The sequence below is a fragment of the Oreochromis niloticus genome, linkage group LG7 (genome assembly GCF_001858045.2).
Source record: "Oreochromis niloticus isolate F11D_XX linkage group LG7, O_niloticus_UMD_NMBU, whole genome shotgun sequence".
NCBI classification, from domain to species: Eukaryota; Metazoa; Chordata; class Actinopteri; order Cichliformes; family Cichlidae; genus Oreochromis; species Oreochromis niloticus.
Window position 1 is genome coordinate 52996903 of NC_031972.2, and position 18582 is coordinate 53015484.

At 39.5% G+C, this 18582-nt stretch overlaps 1 protein-coding gene across 6 annotated transcripts in view; it reads left to right on the forward strand.

Moving 5' to 3' along the window:
• Positions 1–18582, forward strand: part of frmd5a (FERM domain containing 5a) — a 66751-nt gene that overhangs the window by 42154 nt on the left and 6015 nt on the right. For 2 of the 6 annotated variants that reach the window (XM_025908619.1, XM_025908616.1), the window contains exons 2-13: positions 2460–2564; positions 5237–5279; positions 6347–6425; positions 9065–9162; positions 9789–9912; positions 10814–10901; positions 11055–11143; positions 11846–11909; positions 12022–12113; positions 12974–13048; positions 15063–15131; positions 15310–15416. In XM_025908619.1, the coding sequence (XP_025764404.1) occupies positions 2460–2564; positions 5237–5279; positions 6347–6425; positions 9065–9162; positions 9789–9912; positions 10814–10901; positions 11055–11143; positions 11846–11909; positions 12022–12113; positions 12974–13048; positions 15063–15131; positions 15310–15416 (1033 nt within the window). Of the gene's footprint in view, positions 1–2459; positions 2565–3585; positions 3645–4228; positions 4417–5236; positions 5280–6346; positions 6426–9064; positions 9163–9788; positions 9913–10813; positions 10902–11054; positions 11144–11845; positions 11910–12021; positions 12114–12973; positions 13049–15062; positions 15132–15309; positions 15417–18582 lie in introns of those variants that run through there. The other 4 variants (XM_025908617.1, XM_019361610.2, XM_025908620.1 and 1 more) reach the window with 4 other exon arrangements.

Here is an 18582-nt window from a genome sequence, read left to right on the forward strand (position 1 = left end):
GACTGCAGTCAATTTGATTCAGGCATAGACACGAGCTGGGTGTTGTTTTAGATTTGATTGCTTTCTTTTAGACACCCCCCCCCCAAAAAAGAAAAAAAAATCCATCAAACATGACTGATTTTGCTGATAAAAGAAACTGTAATTAAGACTAAAAATCTAAAGTTGAAACACAGCAAAATTAGAATTAATTTGCCTTGATATTTCCAGCCCCAATGGATATGAAAATACCAATATTTACCGTCCTAGTAGGCCTGTTTGGCTTTGAAACAGCACTCGAGGAAAATATCTGCCCTTTTTGCATCTAAAAGCTTTCATTAACACACAACTGTGTTGTAGTTCCACTGAATGGCAGTAAATATTAGCAATAAGATACTAAAAGCTTGCAGATGAACATTGAGATCTACCAGTGGGCTTCTTTTATCTGACCTACATTTGTTGTAAAAAAAATAAATAAATAAATAATGGAAGTATAAGATTTGCTAGGGAACAGCTTTTTTTCTGTAGAAGAAGAGCTTTTCATCAGCTTGTCCCTAATTTCTTTCATATTATTTTGTGTTTTGTGAGCAGTGTCCATAGGATTTATTAGCTGAAAAGCACGTAGGCACTGTACAATATGATGTGTACTTTGTAATGCCACAGAAGCAGTGAAGTTATGGTCTAAAGAACCAAAATAAGGTGAAGATAAGCTATGTCGAGCTGAAATTCAGAGTTTTGTGTGTCACAAGAGTTGCTCTCTTTTTACCTAAATCACCGTGGTAACTCATGCTGAATACATAATCTGGTCGGGAACAGGTTACGTTCTGGGATTTGGTTTAAAATCACCCGGAAGTTCCACATTTTCACCGATTCCTTTATTTACAGCATGTTTTAAAGATTATGTGCTGGAATATGTTTTGTACTGCTGGAACTACAGCTACAAGAACACAGAACACACACCAAGAATACCCGTTCAATCAATGAAATTTTTTCTTTGATCTGCAGACAACCTAAAGCTATTCTGTAGCGTTTAAATGTATCCAATTTAAAAGTTAAGAACTCTAATGTGCAGCCATCACCTTAGCATTAAGCAGCAGCACCGTGTGCGCACTGAGCAGTAAAATAATTCACTGAAACGTTCATTTCCGTGATTATTATATTTTCTTTAGACTTTTTCTTCTTCTTTTTTTTTAATTTAGATTTTATCATCGTCATCTGGTAAGCTCTTTGATTGGAGTAGGCGGAGCTCAAAGGGGTCATACATCAGAGTCATATGATGTATAAAATGCCCATTTGTGTATGAGTGCGCACAGAGCCTGAGGGAGAAAGAAATTAAATAACCACCATCATTATACCCGTTATCTCCAACTAGAGGTTTAGGTGTAGTGGAGTCGCTAAGTCAAAGAAAGCCTGACTTCGTTTGTTTTATACCTTTCTGGACTTGAGGCAAAAGTTCCACATTAAGATCTTGTACCTGGCCTCATGTTTCCCAGTCAGGGTGGTAGTTGTTGAGCAGTGACAGCACTGGAGTAGCCTTAGGATTAATGGTGCTGTCTTCCCGATATTGATTAATCACCAACCTTTTAACCTCGTCACATTTACTAGGCGTATGCTCTGATGTAACGCGTTAATACCACAGAAGCCGAGACACTGAAGTGTCGTAGACAGCTCAGTTTCACATGCTTAATTAAAACTTTTTAAATGTACTTGACCTCCTGCCATTTAAGGATTTTGAATCTGCTTAAAATTTCAGCTCTGCTATTTGAGGTTATTTGAGTTTAGTTGCTCAGTTATGTATTTCCCACGAAATATGCCATGAAATTGTACCGTATGTCACCCACGCACTCATTTATTACCCTGCCTGGCTTTCTGTAACGATGCACACAGTTGTAATAATCACTTTTAATGTATTGGCAAATTAAATCTGCAGGTGTCTGCAGGTGTGTAAAGCACTTCTAGTGCTAAACAATAATACTGAGAAACTCTCAGTTTGCTTCTTTTGCTTCTGTCTTCATTTGTGAGCTTTCCAAACAGCGTGTTCAGAAAAAAAGTCCCCCAGTCGTGATATTTATTCACTGTTCACTCCACATTTTTCCCCTGGTCTTCAGCGTCCCACCTGTAGTGGCTCTATGCCCCACCAGTGGGCCCTGCTGCACAGTTTGAGAACCATTGCTCTGAGGGAAGCTTCCTTGTGAGACTCAGAAATATAAGCAAACTCGAGAAAGACCTCATCACTTTTAATCCTTTCTCTTTTTAAGCTGTGTGATGGGGTTTATTCCAGACACTTCAGATGGCTCTGGCTTTGTATTAATATTAGATGAATCCAAGATATATCTGCTGGAGTGAGCGAAGCATTCTTCTAGCAGGAAATATTTCTCGTTTTAAAGGCTTATCTTTTCTTGGCTGAAATTTTTTTGGGGCCATGTGTTCGAATATGTGATTTGCTGCTTTTGAATTTCAGTTTTTCTGCTCTTCTATTGCAGCGGGATGCAAAGGGACAATATCTGTTTGACCTCATCTGCCATCACCTCAACTTACTGGAAAAAGACTATTTTGGCATCAGATATGTGGATCCAGACAAGCAGCGGGTAAGTGTTTACATCTGTGAATGTCGCAAGAGGTTTTTTGTGTTTATGGGCCCATTGTTTTACTACAGAGGGAAATAGAGGACCAGTTAAAGTTGAGATGTTAAAAATTATTTAATTTACTGGAATCATAAACCTCAAATATTTAAAACATTTTCTATAAATGGTAGTATGTTTGTGTGACATGAAACTCACCTCATCCGAGTCACACGTTAGTCTGTTGCTAAGAAAGCTGTATTGCTGTTGAAAACTTTTGCATTCCTACTTTTTTTGCACATAAAAAAATGATCAGGGGATAATAAGGGGATTGGAAGATGATCTGACCTTAATAGTATCAGTGAAATGTTATTAACATCCATCCGTACTTCTTATATGTTATGACATATACATTAACGTGTTTGCGTTAGTTATTGTTAAATTGAAATTGTTAGTAAGAAAGGAAATTTTCAGCTCCTCAGAAAATTCCTCCATTGGTATTTTAGATCATTTTCAATTTTCTTCAATTTTATTTATATAGTCTCAGGGGAATTTATATTGTAAGGTAAAAACCTGCAATAATTTGACAGAAAACCCCAACACTCAGACAACTGTACAAGCATTTAGTGATAGTGAGCGACAGTGGGACGAAAAAACTCTCTTTTAACAGGAAGTAGCTTTAGGTTCAGAGAGAGAGCATCTGCAGCAAGTGATCGGGGATGAGAGAAGGGAGACGGGAGACAAAACAGTCTGTGGAAGAGATCCAGAGATTAATAATTACTAATGATTAAATGCAAAGTGGCTTATAAACTCAAAGTGAGTGAAAAGAGGTAAATGGAGAAGAAACGCTCAGTGCATCATGGGAAGCCCCCAGCAACCAAGGCCTATTGCAGCGTAACTAAGGGAGGATTCAGGGTCACCTGATCCTGCCCTAACCATATGCTTTATCGAAAAGGACAGTGTGACAGGGTGTGGTTTGTAGCTCAGCTGCAGGGGAGGGGTGGAGCAGTGGGTTCAGGGTGTGGTGTCAGGGGAGGCTGGCTCACACACCTGACATCATTACCTAATCAGGTCTCCCCTGTTAAGGATGTTGCTGGGACCGGAGGGGTGAGCGGTGTGTGCTACAGAAATGGGGCAGCTGGAAAGACGGACCTTTAAAAACTGGAAAATAAAAGACGCTGAAAAACTGCCACGCTGTGGTCGTCGGGTCCTTCATTGTCACAGAACGTTATAAGCCTAATCTTAAAAGTAGAGAGGCAGTTCCTACTTCTGGTGAAAGAGTATATAGTCTTTGAGTTGAAACTAGAGTGCTAAGTTTTCTAAACTGCCTTGTTTTATCTCTGGCTTCCAAACTTTTAAAAGCAGACGCTGTTGAATGTGAACTAAGAGTGACTTTGTGCACACATTACTGTGTTGCTTTGTGTCAAAACGACGTGCATGCCTGCAGTTTAAAATTTGAATGTTTTTGATTTAGAGCGAGATTGTGGTCCAGAGTGAAAAGTTGTGTTCTTCGGTGTCTCTTATTCACGCCACCTTTCAGACTGAAGCTTGTCCCATCGGGCGCTTCTGCTGTGAGGCATATAGTTGCACTGCTGGATTCATGAAGTATTAACATGTTCACAGATCATGTTGTAGCTCTTCAGACAAGAACCAAGTTCTGCTGATGCTGCATTTCCTATGCTGTCACTCAGGGCTATTTTGGTGGTTGTTGCTGTGGGTGGGTTTGGTTGGCGAGAAGACAACACCAGAGAAAGATGGAGAGAGAATACGATTCCAGTGAAATGTAGGATCTGAATCTCGCTCTAGAAACACAGCAAGTGTAGCCAGCCGCGCTCTTCCTGTTTTCTCAAGAATCTCCTCCATATGAAAACAATGCTTTGTAGGTATTATTGTCATGTTTGTATTTAATCTTAATTTTCTAATGTAACATGATTATAATAATAATAATAAAAGCTAATCAATGTGGCATATTATTTAAAAAATGCAAATAAAGACCGTCTTTTTTGGATAGTATATTAATAAAGCTGCTTAAAAACGTTATTATAATTATTACTATTATCATTATTATTATTTATTATTATTATTATTATTATTATTATTATTATTATTATTATTATGTGAATGAAGTATTAAAAAGAGATATATTTCTATTGTTGAAACCACATTATGGATCAATTTTAATTCTCTTTTACAGGTATGATTTATTTTTTCGTCTTTTGAATACAAGAGTGTAGCTTTAAAGTGTAGCTTTAAAATGTTTCTGGCTATTCCTGCCTGCTCAGCTACTTTTTTATGCACAAACTGTAAACGTTGTTTAAACTGCTTAACTTGCAGTCATTAATTTATTATGTCAGATGACTGAATAAACTAACTGAAGTATTATTATGTTGAGTAAATCAGAGTTATATATATCTTTGAATGCTTTAATGGAAGAATAAACATTTAATATCAAAGGGGATGGGAAACATTATCTATTACTTTTCCATAATTATTTTATTTACCTGAAGTATTTGATGTCATTAAAGAAATTCTTTAGGTTCAATGCATCAATCTGTACCGCTGTGACACTATACACGGTGTTAGCAGGTTTTCCCTGAAAAACTGTCAGCAGTAGCAGCTGAGTGTGTCAGGTGATGTGTGGATTACTCTCAGGGGATGTTTGTGACATTTGTATTTGTCTGTTTTTCTGTCAAATGCAGCACTGGTTGGAGTTCACAAAGTCGATTGCAAAGCAAATGAAATGTAAGTACTTCAGTTACTTTTTGTGTCTTTATAATTAAAGAAGCTTTGAAATAAGTTGGGAAATCTTTTAAAATGGCATAAAATGTACATTACGAAGCAATATGATGTACATTTGATGTAGCAACAGAAAAATCTTGTTGCTTAGTCATTTAAGTAATTGATTGCAATGAAAAAAGGTCAATAAATATTTGTCAGTCGGAGAGGGGGAATGTAAACAGTTTGTTCAAGTCTGAAGAACTGTGCTTTAAATTTTAGTCTTTTGGTCTGATGTATCAGTTGTATTTCTATTTTTATGTTTCTAATTGTTAAATCTTTGCTGCTTCTTTGTTCAGGTTACTCTGTAAAATGTTTTTTATTATCTCAGTAAGACTTTCATCTGGATAAAAAAGAGATTATCATAGATTATAATTTTAATAATCTAAGTTTCCTCATGTAAACAGTGAAAAGCAGGACTTTCTAACAGTAGTTTTTGTACAATATTGCATTTAGATCTGAATATTTCTCCCAAAAAGTCTTCTGCCTTGTATAGTTGAACAGTTTAACTGAAGGTTATATTTTTATGGATGAATACAGTGTAATAATAAATCACGTTAAATTCAATTACCGGTATATTTGACCTGTCTCTTACTGAGGAGTCCTTTTAAACACATTTGTTATTAATTCTAATCTTCAAAACTCTTGAGATGACGAGTTTAGTTGATTTAAATGTCCAATTCATTAATTTACTCATCAAATTTAATTACTTAGATACACTGATGGACAATTAGCGTATATTTTCCAGCAGCCATGCTGAAGAATAATGTCCTTTCCTCCATGTAACACAATCGTTTTAAATTCAGTCTTTTGGTTAATGTTAGATTAATGTATTAGGAAAATTGTTGGTTGATTTGTTATTTTTAGCAGAGTGACAGAGTGTATGCATCGATCAAGAGACACAAAGACCTATAAATTAATTTGACCAAAGACATTTCTAAAAACACTTGTCAGGATTCACATTTCTGCTGATTCTTGGCAATTATTGAAGTCATCCTCGCACGTCTTAAATATTTCCTGTTTGTTTCCTCCAGCTCAGCCTCCGTTCACCATGTGTCTGAGAGTTAAGTTCTACCCTCCTGATCCTGCTGCCCTCAAGGAGGAGATCACTAGGTATGACCCCCTGTGGTGGCTTTCACTTCAGATGAGTTGATAAAGGCTGTTTGTGTTTTTTTGTTTTTCTAAAGCTAAAGTTTGCATTCATTTCAGTTTAGCAGTGATGAAAAGAGGAAAAGAAGAGAGATGGCAGCTGTGCTGGGGTGTTGTTTTGTTTCTTCAGATTAGATTTGTGCTCTGAAACTTCTAGACTGAGCAAACATGTCTCTTTCTGAAACATTATTCATGTGCCTTCATAATTAAAATGCTTGAGCACTTTACCGTCTAAAACGTTATGATGAATATTACACAGAACACCATTTCAGAGGAAACTAACAGCCTTCTCTGGCGGCTCTGAAAGTTAATGGTTGGATGATTAAAAGCAACATCATGCAAGATTTTTGTGCAAACGCACACATTCTCCATGTAATAATCCTCTTTAAATGTAGTCCTGTCTTAATAACATATCACTTTAAATTGGTGCAAGTAACACTTTCACTCGGACCGAACAGCTGTGAGTTCACACTTGCACTTGTATTCATTACTGACAGGAGAGAGGTCCGCTCTCTCTCTCTCTGCTGTGTAATAAGATGCATTCATGTTTTCTATTGTACCTAAAGAATAGATGAGTAGATGAGATGGGGGCAAAGGTTTCTAATTGGAAGTGGAAATGAAGTAGAGAGAAAGGAGTGAGTTCATGATTATTATTATAGTGCAGTGGGCAGAGCATGGTCCAGACCACAGACAAGATAAATAATCAGTTGCATGCTCATTCACTGTGTACGCCCACTCAGTGTTTTGGAAGTGGACTGTTTGGACTCTATGTTAATACCAAATTAAATTCAAGGCAAAATAGGCAGCTTTTTGATAAGAGATAAAAATACACTCACATGCCACTTCATTAGGCATACCCTTTCAACTGCTTGTTAAGGCAGCTATCTCAATAACTCCGTGTATTTCAGCAGGTAGACATGGTTAAGACGACCCGCTGAAGTTCAAACTAAGCATCAGAATGGGGAAGAAATGTGATTTAAGTGACTTTGAGGATCGACTAGCTTCAGACGTTTATGTGCTTGTTGTTTTAGATCATTCCGATTGATCGTCTCATTTTGGTTTGACTTTATGTTGACATTAGCTTTTCATTTTTGAGATGCTCAGTGTTTGCAGAGTTTGTTTTTTTTGGTTGTGGTGTAATGGTGTAAGGGGACACTTTGGGACATTATGGGCCCCTTAGTGCCAACTGAGCGTGGTATAAATGTCACACCTTACATGAGTATTGTTGATGACCATGGCCATCCCTTTATGAACACTGTATACTCATCTCCTGCTTGGATCATCTAAGTGATTCGCGTCATGGATGTGCAAAAGACAAACTGTGTGATGCTATCCTGTCAGTATGGACCTCTGTGTGAGGAATGTTTTCAGCACTTTGTTGAATCTATACCACAATGGCAAGGTGGACCTTATGAAGTGTCCAGTGAGTGTTATTTGTAGTTACAGGTTATCTTTATTGCAGCATGGTATTGATTTTCACTACCTGCAATAAAACAAAAAAACAACCGCAAAAATAGGAGTACCAGATTAACAACATGGTCGGATGAATTTATATTGTAATAACAGACTGGTTTGACATCAGCCTACAGTTTTATTTGCCTCCTGTTTCCTTTTTGGTTTGTTTATTGATGGCAGATGTGAGTCCTTGTGGCTATTCCATGTATAAGTTAATACAGTGGCGTTTCACTGTCCATTACGCAGAACTGTTCTTTTAGCACAGTTTGGTATGGTTATGGTTATAGCATCTCTCTTCACCTGTTTGCACTTCTACTTTGATTCTAACTTACTAAATATAGGCAATATTTTTATCCCAGTAACATCCTTGACATCCTTCTTTCAGCCCTTTATAATCATGAGTGAAAATCTGCTATTATGTATAAAAGAATTAGTTGGCTATGCTCATTAGTGCTCATATCAGTGTGCAGATGTTTTGAAGTGTAATCAAAAGATCAGCAGCCATCAGCACCAAATAGCTGGGGATGTTGTTGTGCGTGTAGTTTACTCATCATATTTTTAAAAGGGTCTGTGAATCTGCTGCCATGTGAAAAACACAGGATGTGTAAGCAGGTTTTTAATGGGATGTCTCCATTTAAAATAAAAACAAAAAAACATTGTGGAAATGTTCTAGATACTGAAAAGAAAGCAGGTCTTGGGGGGGGGTTCAGTGTTTTTTCACCTCTAACTATAACAACAGTAATGATAATGGTAGTAATAATAATACTCATCTCTACTGTTATTCATCATCATCTTTGCTGCAAATCATTAAGGTTTGCGCTTCAGGAGCTGATTGGTTCGGTGAGCCTGAAACTAGGCAGGAGATTTTAAGAAAAGCACAGCGGGATCAGTAGCAGCTTCTCCCTCTGGGTCTTTCTGCCATTATTTCACCCAAAACAAAACCCTCATTTCAACTAAATCAAAAAGAAATATTCAAACCACCCATGGGGAACACGAACGCAACATGTGGCCTTTGCGGTAAATCAGGTTTACCATTCCTGCTTGCTTCATTGTTTACCTGCTAATGTTCACTGAGAAAATCAGCTATATTTATGACCAGTTTTCTTATAATCAGTGAGAGCAGCTGACGTGGTTTTTGTCCTTCGTAGATATCTTGTCTTCCTGCAACTCAAGAGAGACCTCTATCACGGTCGGCTCCTGTGCAAAACCTCGGATGCGGCTATGCTGGCTGCCTACATCCTTCAAGGTAATGAAAAGTGACAGATGGAAATTACTTGTACCACTCTCTGCTTCTCACTGTGTTCTCAACCTCTGTTTTACTGTGCCTCATAGAGCACCGTCCTGATAAACACCGCCAGCCAAGCAAAATAGATTTTCTGAGGATTTTTTCACAAGAACGAAAAATACTCCTCAGAGAGTTCCCTAATGTGAGCCAATGAACTTTTCGCTGTATGTGATTTAGCAAACTACTCACAAACAATGAAAGCTTGTTCTGTACCGTATGATAATTACCTCAGTTGCGAGGTAATGAACAAGAAAATCGCACTCTGTTATAAAGTCTTTGAAGCTGTTATCTGGCATCTTGTCATCTTTGAACCACACACACAGTCTCAGCTGGCTTCACAGGGAGGCAGGTCCTCCTGAGGAGGATGGCCTGATGAATTAAACATAGGCTGCCTGGTCAGCTCCTCTTTGCAGAGAGGAATCAACATCAGGGTCATCTAAGGTAGAACAAAACGGCAAGAACCACAAACAAACCTGGCCATGTTTAGCCCGACTCCCCTGGCACTTAATTCTAACATTTATCTGATATGAACGTCTGTGGACATGTTTAAAATGTAAATCTTTTTTATTTTGTTATTCCCTCTCCAGCTGAGATCGGTGATTATGACCCAGGGAAGCATCCTGAAGGTTATAGCTCCAAGTTCCAGTTCTTTCCTAAACATTCGGAGAAGTTGGAGCGAAGGATTGCGGACATACACAAGACGGAGCTGATGTAAGAGCCAAAATATATGATCTGCAATCCCTCAGCCAAAAGAAACACTAGACTCGCTTTGACATTTATGTAATTGACTGGCTTGATGAGGTATCAATGGTTTGCACTGGGCTGGATAGACAGATTATCATCTGTTATTTGAGCAGATAGCGGAGAAAAGCACTTAGACTGTAGCTTGCCCTTTATTTGAACAGTTATTAGCAATGGGTCCTAGCCACAGCATTAACCTGAAAAGCAGCAGTGAAAGTGATCTGATGGACCGGGTTCATGAAGAGGCACAGAAAAAAACACTTTGGAGACAGCTACTGAGCTGATTAAGCATTTAATTCATTCATCTGCATCATTTTTAAAAGATGAATGAATGAGCCACTATGTTATCTTGCATTATTTCGAGGTTGTTCAATAGATAAAGCTTTCTGGAACAAATAGGGGGCAAGTCAAACAAAAATTAAAAAACAAAAATCAGTTTAAAGAAATAATCTGAGTCACAGTAGAGACAGAATTGCAAAAGTCTACTTTTGATGCTGTGGGAGGAGAAGGACAAACCGTATGAGACACTGCTGCCCACTAGTGGTGTGTCTTTTACTTACTACCATGTAAGCGCAGAGCTGCCCTGAATACTTACGTTAATGTGACAGCCAGAATAGAAGCTGACATCAATAATAAATGTTTCTTTTTTTTGTCATCCTATATTTTATTTGCTTCAATTGATCTTGTGTTCCTATTTGATCTGTTTGGGCGCTATTCATCTTTACCTCTTTTAGTCTCACTAAACAAGCGGATCTCATTATTGGAATTAATTTGTTTGTTCCTCTCTTCTTTGCCTTTTGAATTTTAGACATCTCAGTGTTTCATTTTTAATGTTTGTGGTGGACTGACACAGAAAATTGGTCTCTCTTAGTGGTCAGAAACCTGAAACATCAGAGCGAAATTTCCTACAGAAAGCTCAGATGCTGGAGACTTATGGTGTTGATCCACATCCATGCAAGGTTGGGTGGCATTTTTTAAAATGACTATTTTGCTCTCTTTATACATGTTGTAAATGCTTTTCTGTCCATCTTGAATGGTTAAATATTCCTTTGAGATAATCTTCAGTTTTATCTCATGTAAGTTTTATTTTGAAATTGTTTTGTGTTCTTCAGGATGTATCTGGGAACCCCGCTTTTCTCGCCTTCACGCCGTTCGGTTTTGTGGTGCTTCAGGGAAACAAGAGAGTTCATTTTCTCAAATGGTGAGCCAAATGTGAAACATTTTCTCATACGAGCCAATCGCAGCGCACTCCTCGAGTACTCAACTCACAGCAGATCTGTGAGAAGACAAACATTTTTACTGCGGGCCTTTACTTAATCTTATTTGACATACATGCTTTATATGCAGAGTAATCTACATGAAACAGCGTGTGCACAACAGCTGGATGTACAGTCACAGTCAACAGAGCGACTCCATCTGCCTCTACCTGTGACACGAGCCGGGGGCTCGCATGAACACAGATGGCTAATTACAGCAGCTAAACTGCAAACTAGATCAAGAAAGAGCCCGATACTAGGAGCTTGTACTTGCAGCTGATTCGAGCTTAATTGAATTCAGGGAAATGCTTCATTGGTTAAATGAAAGTTTATACACCGTGGTGCATTTCTGTTAAACTTCTACCTGCATGCTTTTAAGTCAAGAGGTTACCTTCATGATTATGCAGCCAGACTTATTACGTAATATGTTTGCAGCATTTAGGCTAATGGCTTTGTTTGCTTGCCATCAGCAGCACTCAGATTTCCCTTACTCTCCATTCCCTGTCTGCAGGGAATATTAACACTTTTTTATTTTGGCATCCAAAACATATCTGTGACTGTTTATGCGAACTATCATGAATATTTAAAGACGCTGTGGCTTTGTGTTCGTGCTTGCTGTACATGTAACTGTGCTGTTTCTCGCACAGGAACGAGGTGACCAAACTCAAGTTTGAAGGCAAGACTTTTCACATATATGCAAATCAGAAGGAGGTGAGAGCATGAATTGTTGGAAAAAGCATGTTTTGATGACAGTGTGTCTGTAGAAAGTTTCCATCACAATTTGTTATATTGTCCTGCACGCCCACTTATTTTCAACGTGCAGGACAAAAAGATCATCTTGACATACTTTGCACCCACACCGGAGGCATGCAAGCACCTTTGGAAGTGTGGAGTGGAGAATCAAGCTTTCTATAAGTAAGTAATTGAATTGTTCTTTTCAACCTTTCATCATGATGTAGTTGCTCTGACAGGCAGGGTAGCATTATGGTACCTCAGTATCCTCAGAGCACTTCCCTTCCTGGTTGTTTGTCAGCGAGAAAATGAGGTGTGAGCTGCTGCTGACCTTTAGTGAACGACTGTGCACTGGCACGAGACCACAAGCACTTTCGTGCTCCTTCTGAGATATGGTCCCCTGTCTCAGCCATGAGTAACTGTGCGAGTCTCCTCTGCTCTCTGCAGCCCAGGAATCATGGTTAATAGAAAAAAAAACCCCAAAAAGCTCAGTGTGTGAGCTCAGAGGCTGGGAGGATCGTGCGTTCGGTCGAGCTTAGCACACTCACGGATACGGGAAATATTACATGACCCTTTCGATGACTCCCTGAAGTGGCAGACTGTTAATCTCTTATCAGCTTTCCACGTATTAAAATCTTTCTGTTCTTGGAAGTCTGTGGGAGCAAAAGAGGACACAAGATAGAAGCAAAAATATCCCTCGAAAGCAACATGAAATATTAAATATTCATGTCTCACTTAGTATGACAATATAAACATTGAGTCCTGTATGGAGCCTTGTTGAGGATGCAGTGCCCAAAGTGCAAAGAGATGACATGCATAATTTAGTAAAAGAATATTTGATCCTAGTTCCTGGTTTGTTCTGAGATTCAGAAAACAAAAGATCCCAGGCATTCGGGGTTTAACTGTGTGATTGTATTAGGGTCATATTCTCCCTAGAATATATGGGATAATATCGTTACTTTCCTTCTTGCTGTCTTTGATTGAATGCTTCTTTACTTTTACTTTTTTGTTTTGTTTTTCTCTTCTTTTCCTTTTTCCATCAGGCTTGAGAAGTCAAGTCAGGTTCGCACTGTGTCCAGCAGCAACCTATTCTTCAAGGGCAGCCGTTTCCGCTACAGGTAGAGTACACGACAAGGCAATATGACTGATGACAGGGAGGGGAGGACACTGCAGAAAACCCCCAGCTGGAGTGGAGAGAAGTGTTCCCAGAAGACTTGGCCTCCTGGCCTTCTGTGCTTTAAAGTCAGGGTACCTTTGCCTGGAGGAAAGGACTGACACCTCCCAAGACAGAGGACACAGAGGGGGAAATGAAGGGGACTGATGTCATGACACGTTTTTTTTTCTTTGTATCTGTTTTAAATCTATATTATGACATAAAAATTACGGAATATTTAAATACTTGCCAGCCACTTTATTAGGTACACTGTGCTAGTAGCGGGTTTGATTCCCTTTTGCTTCTGTTTTAAATCTTCATGGCAGATTCAATAAGGTGCTGGAAACATTGGAAATAAGATTTAAATGATACTTAATAAATACCACGGGGCTTAAAATGAATATCCCCCACAACATTACACCACTGTCACCATTGATACACTGCAGGATGAATCAATATTTTCATGTTGTTTACACCAAATTCTGAATCTACCGTCTAAATGTCACAGGAGACATTGAGACTGATCAGACCAGGCAATGTTTTTCCAGTCGTCTGTTCTGAGCCTGCCCAAACTGTAGCTTCAGTTTCTTGTTCTTAGCTGACAGGAGTGGCCCCCTGTGTGGTTTTTCTGCTGCTGTACCCATCTGCTTCAACATTGTGATGTGCATTCAGAGATGCTCTTTTTCTATACTTTGCTTGTAACGAGTGGTTATTTGAGCTACTGTTGCCTTCCTATTGGCTCGAAGCAGTCTGGCCACTGTCCTCTGACATCAACAGGACTTTTTCACTGGAGAACTGATGCTCACTGGGTATTTTCTCTCTTTTAATCCATTCTCTGTAAACCCTAGAGATGGTTGTGTGGGAAAATCCCAGTTGATCAGCCCGTCTAGCACCAACAGCATTCAAAGTCACAGAAATCCCCTTTCTTTCCCATTCCTACGCTCAGTCTTGACCATGCTTACATGCCTAAATGCAGTGAATTTAGATATTTGCATTTGAACAGTTGAAAAGGTGTACCTAATTAAGTGGCCAAAGAGTCTAGTTTATTACTCCTGTCTACATTAATTTAATTATAATTCTTGTATTTTTGTTTATACTGGTTTTCAGATATCAATTTAAGATTTCTGACTCTAGTTTGTAATGAAAAATTACATTTAAAATTTGTCTCTTTTTGCAAACAGTGTTCTGTTTAAATCGTCTCTTGAAAAGTTATTAGTAAAGCTCCTTACACCAGCGATAAGGAAGCTTTTTGGCCATAGTAGAAAATCTTAAACTCTAAGAAGATAAACTTAAACCTATCTGCATAAATACAGCTGAGGGAATGTGACAAAGCAGCCATAGAGAACTTCTGGGTCTACAAAGGAAAGCCAATGAGGAAGTGCCTTTAAAATGGCATTTTAATTTTTTTCTCATGACCAGAAAGCATGACACTCCTCTAGGTGCAAAAAAACAACAAAAAGTATCAAGTTTACAGAAAAGCCTGCTTCTTAATTTATGACCTTTATAAACATTTTCATAATGCATTTATTGTCTTAATCACTGGTTTTAAGTCTTGGTTAATACAACATCATGTTCATTTTGTAAATTATAATCCCATTTAGAAAACATAGGAGTGTGTATGCTTAAAAGCATGGCTACTTTTAGATTGACCTCAGTTTCTCAGTGACAAGATGGCGATGCCAAAACACTCGAGTCAGTTAAATGTGGAGTTCACTTTTAAAAGGCAAACCATGATCATTGTTTTTATATTTTTTGCCAAGAAGTCTGTGTGTGCATTTGTCTTACTGGGTGTAATTCAGTTACAAACTGCTGAATTCACCAGGACAAAATCAATCATGATGCTCATCTACTATACTCATCCACTGCAGTTATAGCTTTCATAGCATTGGGTGAGACCGTGGTGGGTGAATGGTTTTGTGCGTGTGAGTGTGCGTGTATGTGGAACTCATCCTGAGCATCGTCTCTGTGCTTTATAACAGTGGGCGAGTGGCAAAAGAGGTGATGGAGCAGAGTGCCAAAATCAAACGCGAACCTCCAGAAATACACAGGTAGAGTTATGAACTCAGGAGAGGTCAGAATGTTTGATCACAATTTTCTTTAATTTCCTCCATTTTCTTAGGAAGCAAGCTACTGTAGATGTCTTTATATCAGCAGCGCCTACTGGCCACAGTACCTTCACTCACAGCTCAGATGTTTACGCATTCCTGTCTGTGTTTGTCTCTGCAGGGCTGGCCTCGTGCCTAGCAGAAGTTGTCCATCCATCACCCACGGGCCGCGGCTCAGCAGCGTACCGCGCACGCGTCGGAGAGCTGTGCACATATCTATCATGGAGGGTAAGAACTGAGTTCCACACTATTACCATACCAAGCGCCAGGGGCTGTTCACTTGGATCACTGACATGCATAATTTGAAATCGTCAATAACAAGATCTAATCTTGATCTTATGCGTGAGATCCTCCTCTTCTTGAGAAAAAAAACGCTTGTGCACACAAACACATGATGTAACTAGAGCTGTGTGGAGCAGTCCATGCTGGTGGGACATGCTGCAGGTGTGTGCGTCAGTCAGCGTGCCTCACTTCAGTGCAGCATTTTGGAGATGTGTGTATGTTTGACCGCATGTTGTGCAACACTGTGGCAGCTAAAGTCATTTATTCAGCCCACCTGCAGGCCTCCTGGCCCTGAACAGGTGGCTTGAGTGTTTCTGTTATCTGAGATGGACACAGCAGGTGTACACCCCTTTTGTGGGTTAGGGTTAGACCTGGTCTGCCTGCCTGGCTTTCAAGTACATACCACCACTCAGTGGACTCAGAGGTCAGAAGCAGGTGTACCGTCTTAGAGTGTCTTTTGCTGTGGGTTGAAGAAAGCTCCCTGCACCCCTCCTCACCCACCCACCAGTGTGTGTGCTGACTGGGTGACTTGCAGCGGTATTAATACGCCAGCTGAAAATAACCTGGGTCTTTTACTCCATTTATGTCACTGGGTTGGGTGGGGCCAAACCAGGCCAGGCCAATGCTAGTGATTGTAGTACTGCTGTAGGAACCCACTCTTTCACCTCCGCAACTAAAGCAGAACCCTTCGGCCTAACACAAACACACCCTGTGGCCTGGACTCTGGAAAGGGACCATAAGGACAGGATAAGCACGTGCACGCTGCAGCCATGGTGAAGTGTCTGATCCGCATCACCACACGGGTGAATGTCCACCTGCGTATGATCAATCATTGCTACCGGGATGTGAAAGTTCGTGTGCTGAGCCTGGGGCCTCGACTGCTGGGGAAGGCCCTGGGCGTCCTGCCCCTCTACCCTGCCCTGACTGGGCCGCAGGGGTCTGCCAAGATTACCCCTCTTTCTGGCGCTTCGCTACCTTCCGTTCAGCCCAGCAATCCTCCAGGTAAACTCACCACAGAGCCAGCCAGGAGTGTGCTTTACATGGACGTGCCGGTTCTCTATTCTAAATTAGTGTCTGCCTCCTGAGTGAGGTGAAAGTGATACAATTCCTGTGGTCTTCTGCGCTTCCAGCTTATTGGACAGGCAAATTTAAGCCACTATTGTCATATTTCAAGAGTACAGCACGATAATGTGGTGTGTGTGGTTTCTGTAAAAGTTTTATTATGCTAGAGTGTTCAAAATTTAGAGCTCTAAATATGGCAGATACAAATGGCAAACACATTTTATACTCACTGGCTCGCTGCTGTAAGCATAACACAGAATAAACTGAGACAGATCTACTTTGAGTAAAGATAGCCGCTGACATTCACACAGCCTTTATGCTACTTTCTTTTCACTTGACTTAAGTTTCATGTCTGCAGAGGCTTAGGTGCCGGGCATAATCTGCCCTACTTTCTTACAGTTTTTAAAAAGTCCTTTTCGTGTTGTGCTTCCTCATCAAAAGCTGAATTTTAATCCCTTCTCTTTATAGTAAAGGTGTAATGTTCCTGCTTTGACACTGTGGGGAATGTGATTACGTCAGCAAAGAGCTCAACAGCTCATCTTCACTGACATCTATACTGTGCCTCTCTTGTACTGTACTATGACCAGTTCAGCTGCAGTACTGTATATCTTTGAACCTCTGTTCAATAGTTGCTTGTAACACTATGGGATGATAGTGTTTTTAGTCAAGTAGCAGCTCTGCCTTATGGCACTTCTGGTCAGAGACGTTTGTTTTGCGGTCTTCTAATACAGTAATAGCAAGGGCACATACTGTAAATGTAATGTCACTTGATTGATTCCAGTGTGTTTTGCATGCCATTCCTCTCTTTTTTATTTCCTTTCAATATTTACATTCTCTTTTTAAACAAGGCATTTGTGTAAATAAATGCATAACTGTCTTTCCGGGAAAAAAAAATTGGTCATGTATTCCATAAAGATTCATCATAATAAAATCAAGAAAAGAATTGAAAGAAATAAAATGATTTTTTTTAAAAAGGAAAAATATCAGTATAATAACACAAAAACTTACACAGATAAGAACCAAAATTCAAAATCAGAGTTGAACCTCAATATGAGTAGAATTGAAATGAAATCAAAACAAGAATATAAAAAACTCAAGTGTGTGAACTTGACAACATTAAATATGTAGCAGATTAGTGATTTTGACCCAGAAATGGTGAGTTGAAAGAAAGAAAGAAACACAGTAGGAGTCGATCATTAGTAGAGAACCATAGTCGATCAGTATAACATGAAGTCAGTTAAACTTCAGGGATATCAGTCTGTCCAGTTAGGAAAAATAAACCACTTTAAATTTCTGTTTTGGTGCAAATCAGAGAGACAGCAGGTGCAGTGGGGAGGCAACGACCAGGTCCCACTAAAGGAGGTCTGGACCTCATGCCACCCTCATAGAGTCTGATTCTGATCTGGAAAGATGCATGAGTAGCCTGCTGGAGTTCATTCTGTATGGCTCTGCCAGTGGTCCTTCTGGGATGTGTCACAAAAATGTGAAGATACCGCTCCTGCTGTTGGGTTGATGCCCTTCTACCGGCACTCTCCAACCCTCTTTGTGTAAGAGCCCGTGTGGGTTGTTTGCTTTGTTGTTGAAGGATATGTACATTACATTTGGACTGGATTCAAAATGAGTATGTCAGTAATGTTGGCAATATTGGATTTTCAAAGAGCAGAACAAACAAACTTTATTAGTGCTCATTTGTGTTAATGCACACTGGGTGGAGAGGAGGATCCATATGATATGTTGGCCATGGTTATTTCTATAGTTTGTGTAGACAGACTTGTGAAAACACATCTTCCCCTGGGACAATACAGACTACCTAAAGTGATTCACATTAACTGCTTGACTGTGGAGAAAGCATGATCAAATTTCAGCTCTCAAAGTGGAGCCTGTGTGTCTGCACGTTGTAACAGACCTCTGCTGGTCAAACAGAAACCTTTCAACAGTACCAGAACTACAGTAAAGGGTGTGTGTGAGTGCCTCATTAGATGGAAAGTATAACTGACCGTTCACTTTAATATTAACAAGAGCAAGAAGAAGAACAACAACAAGAACAAGT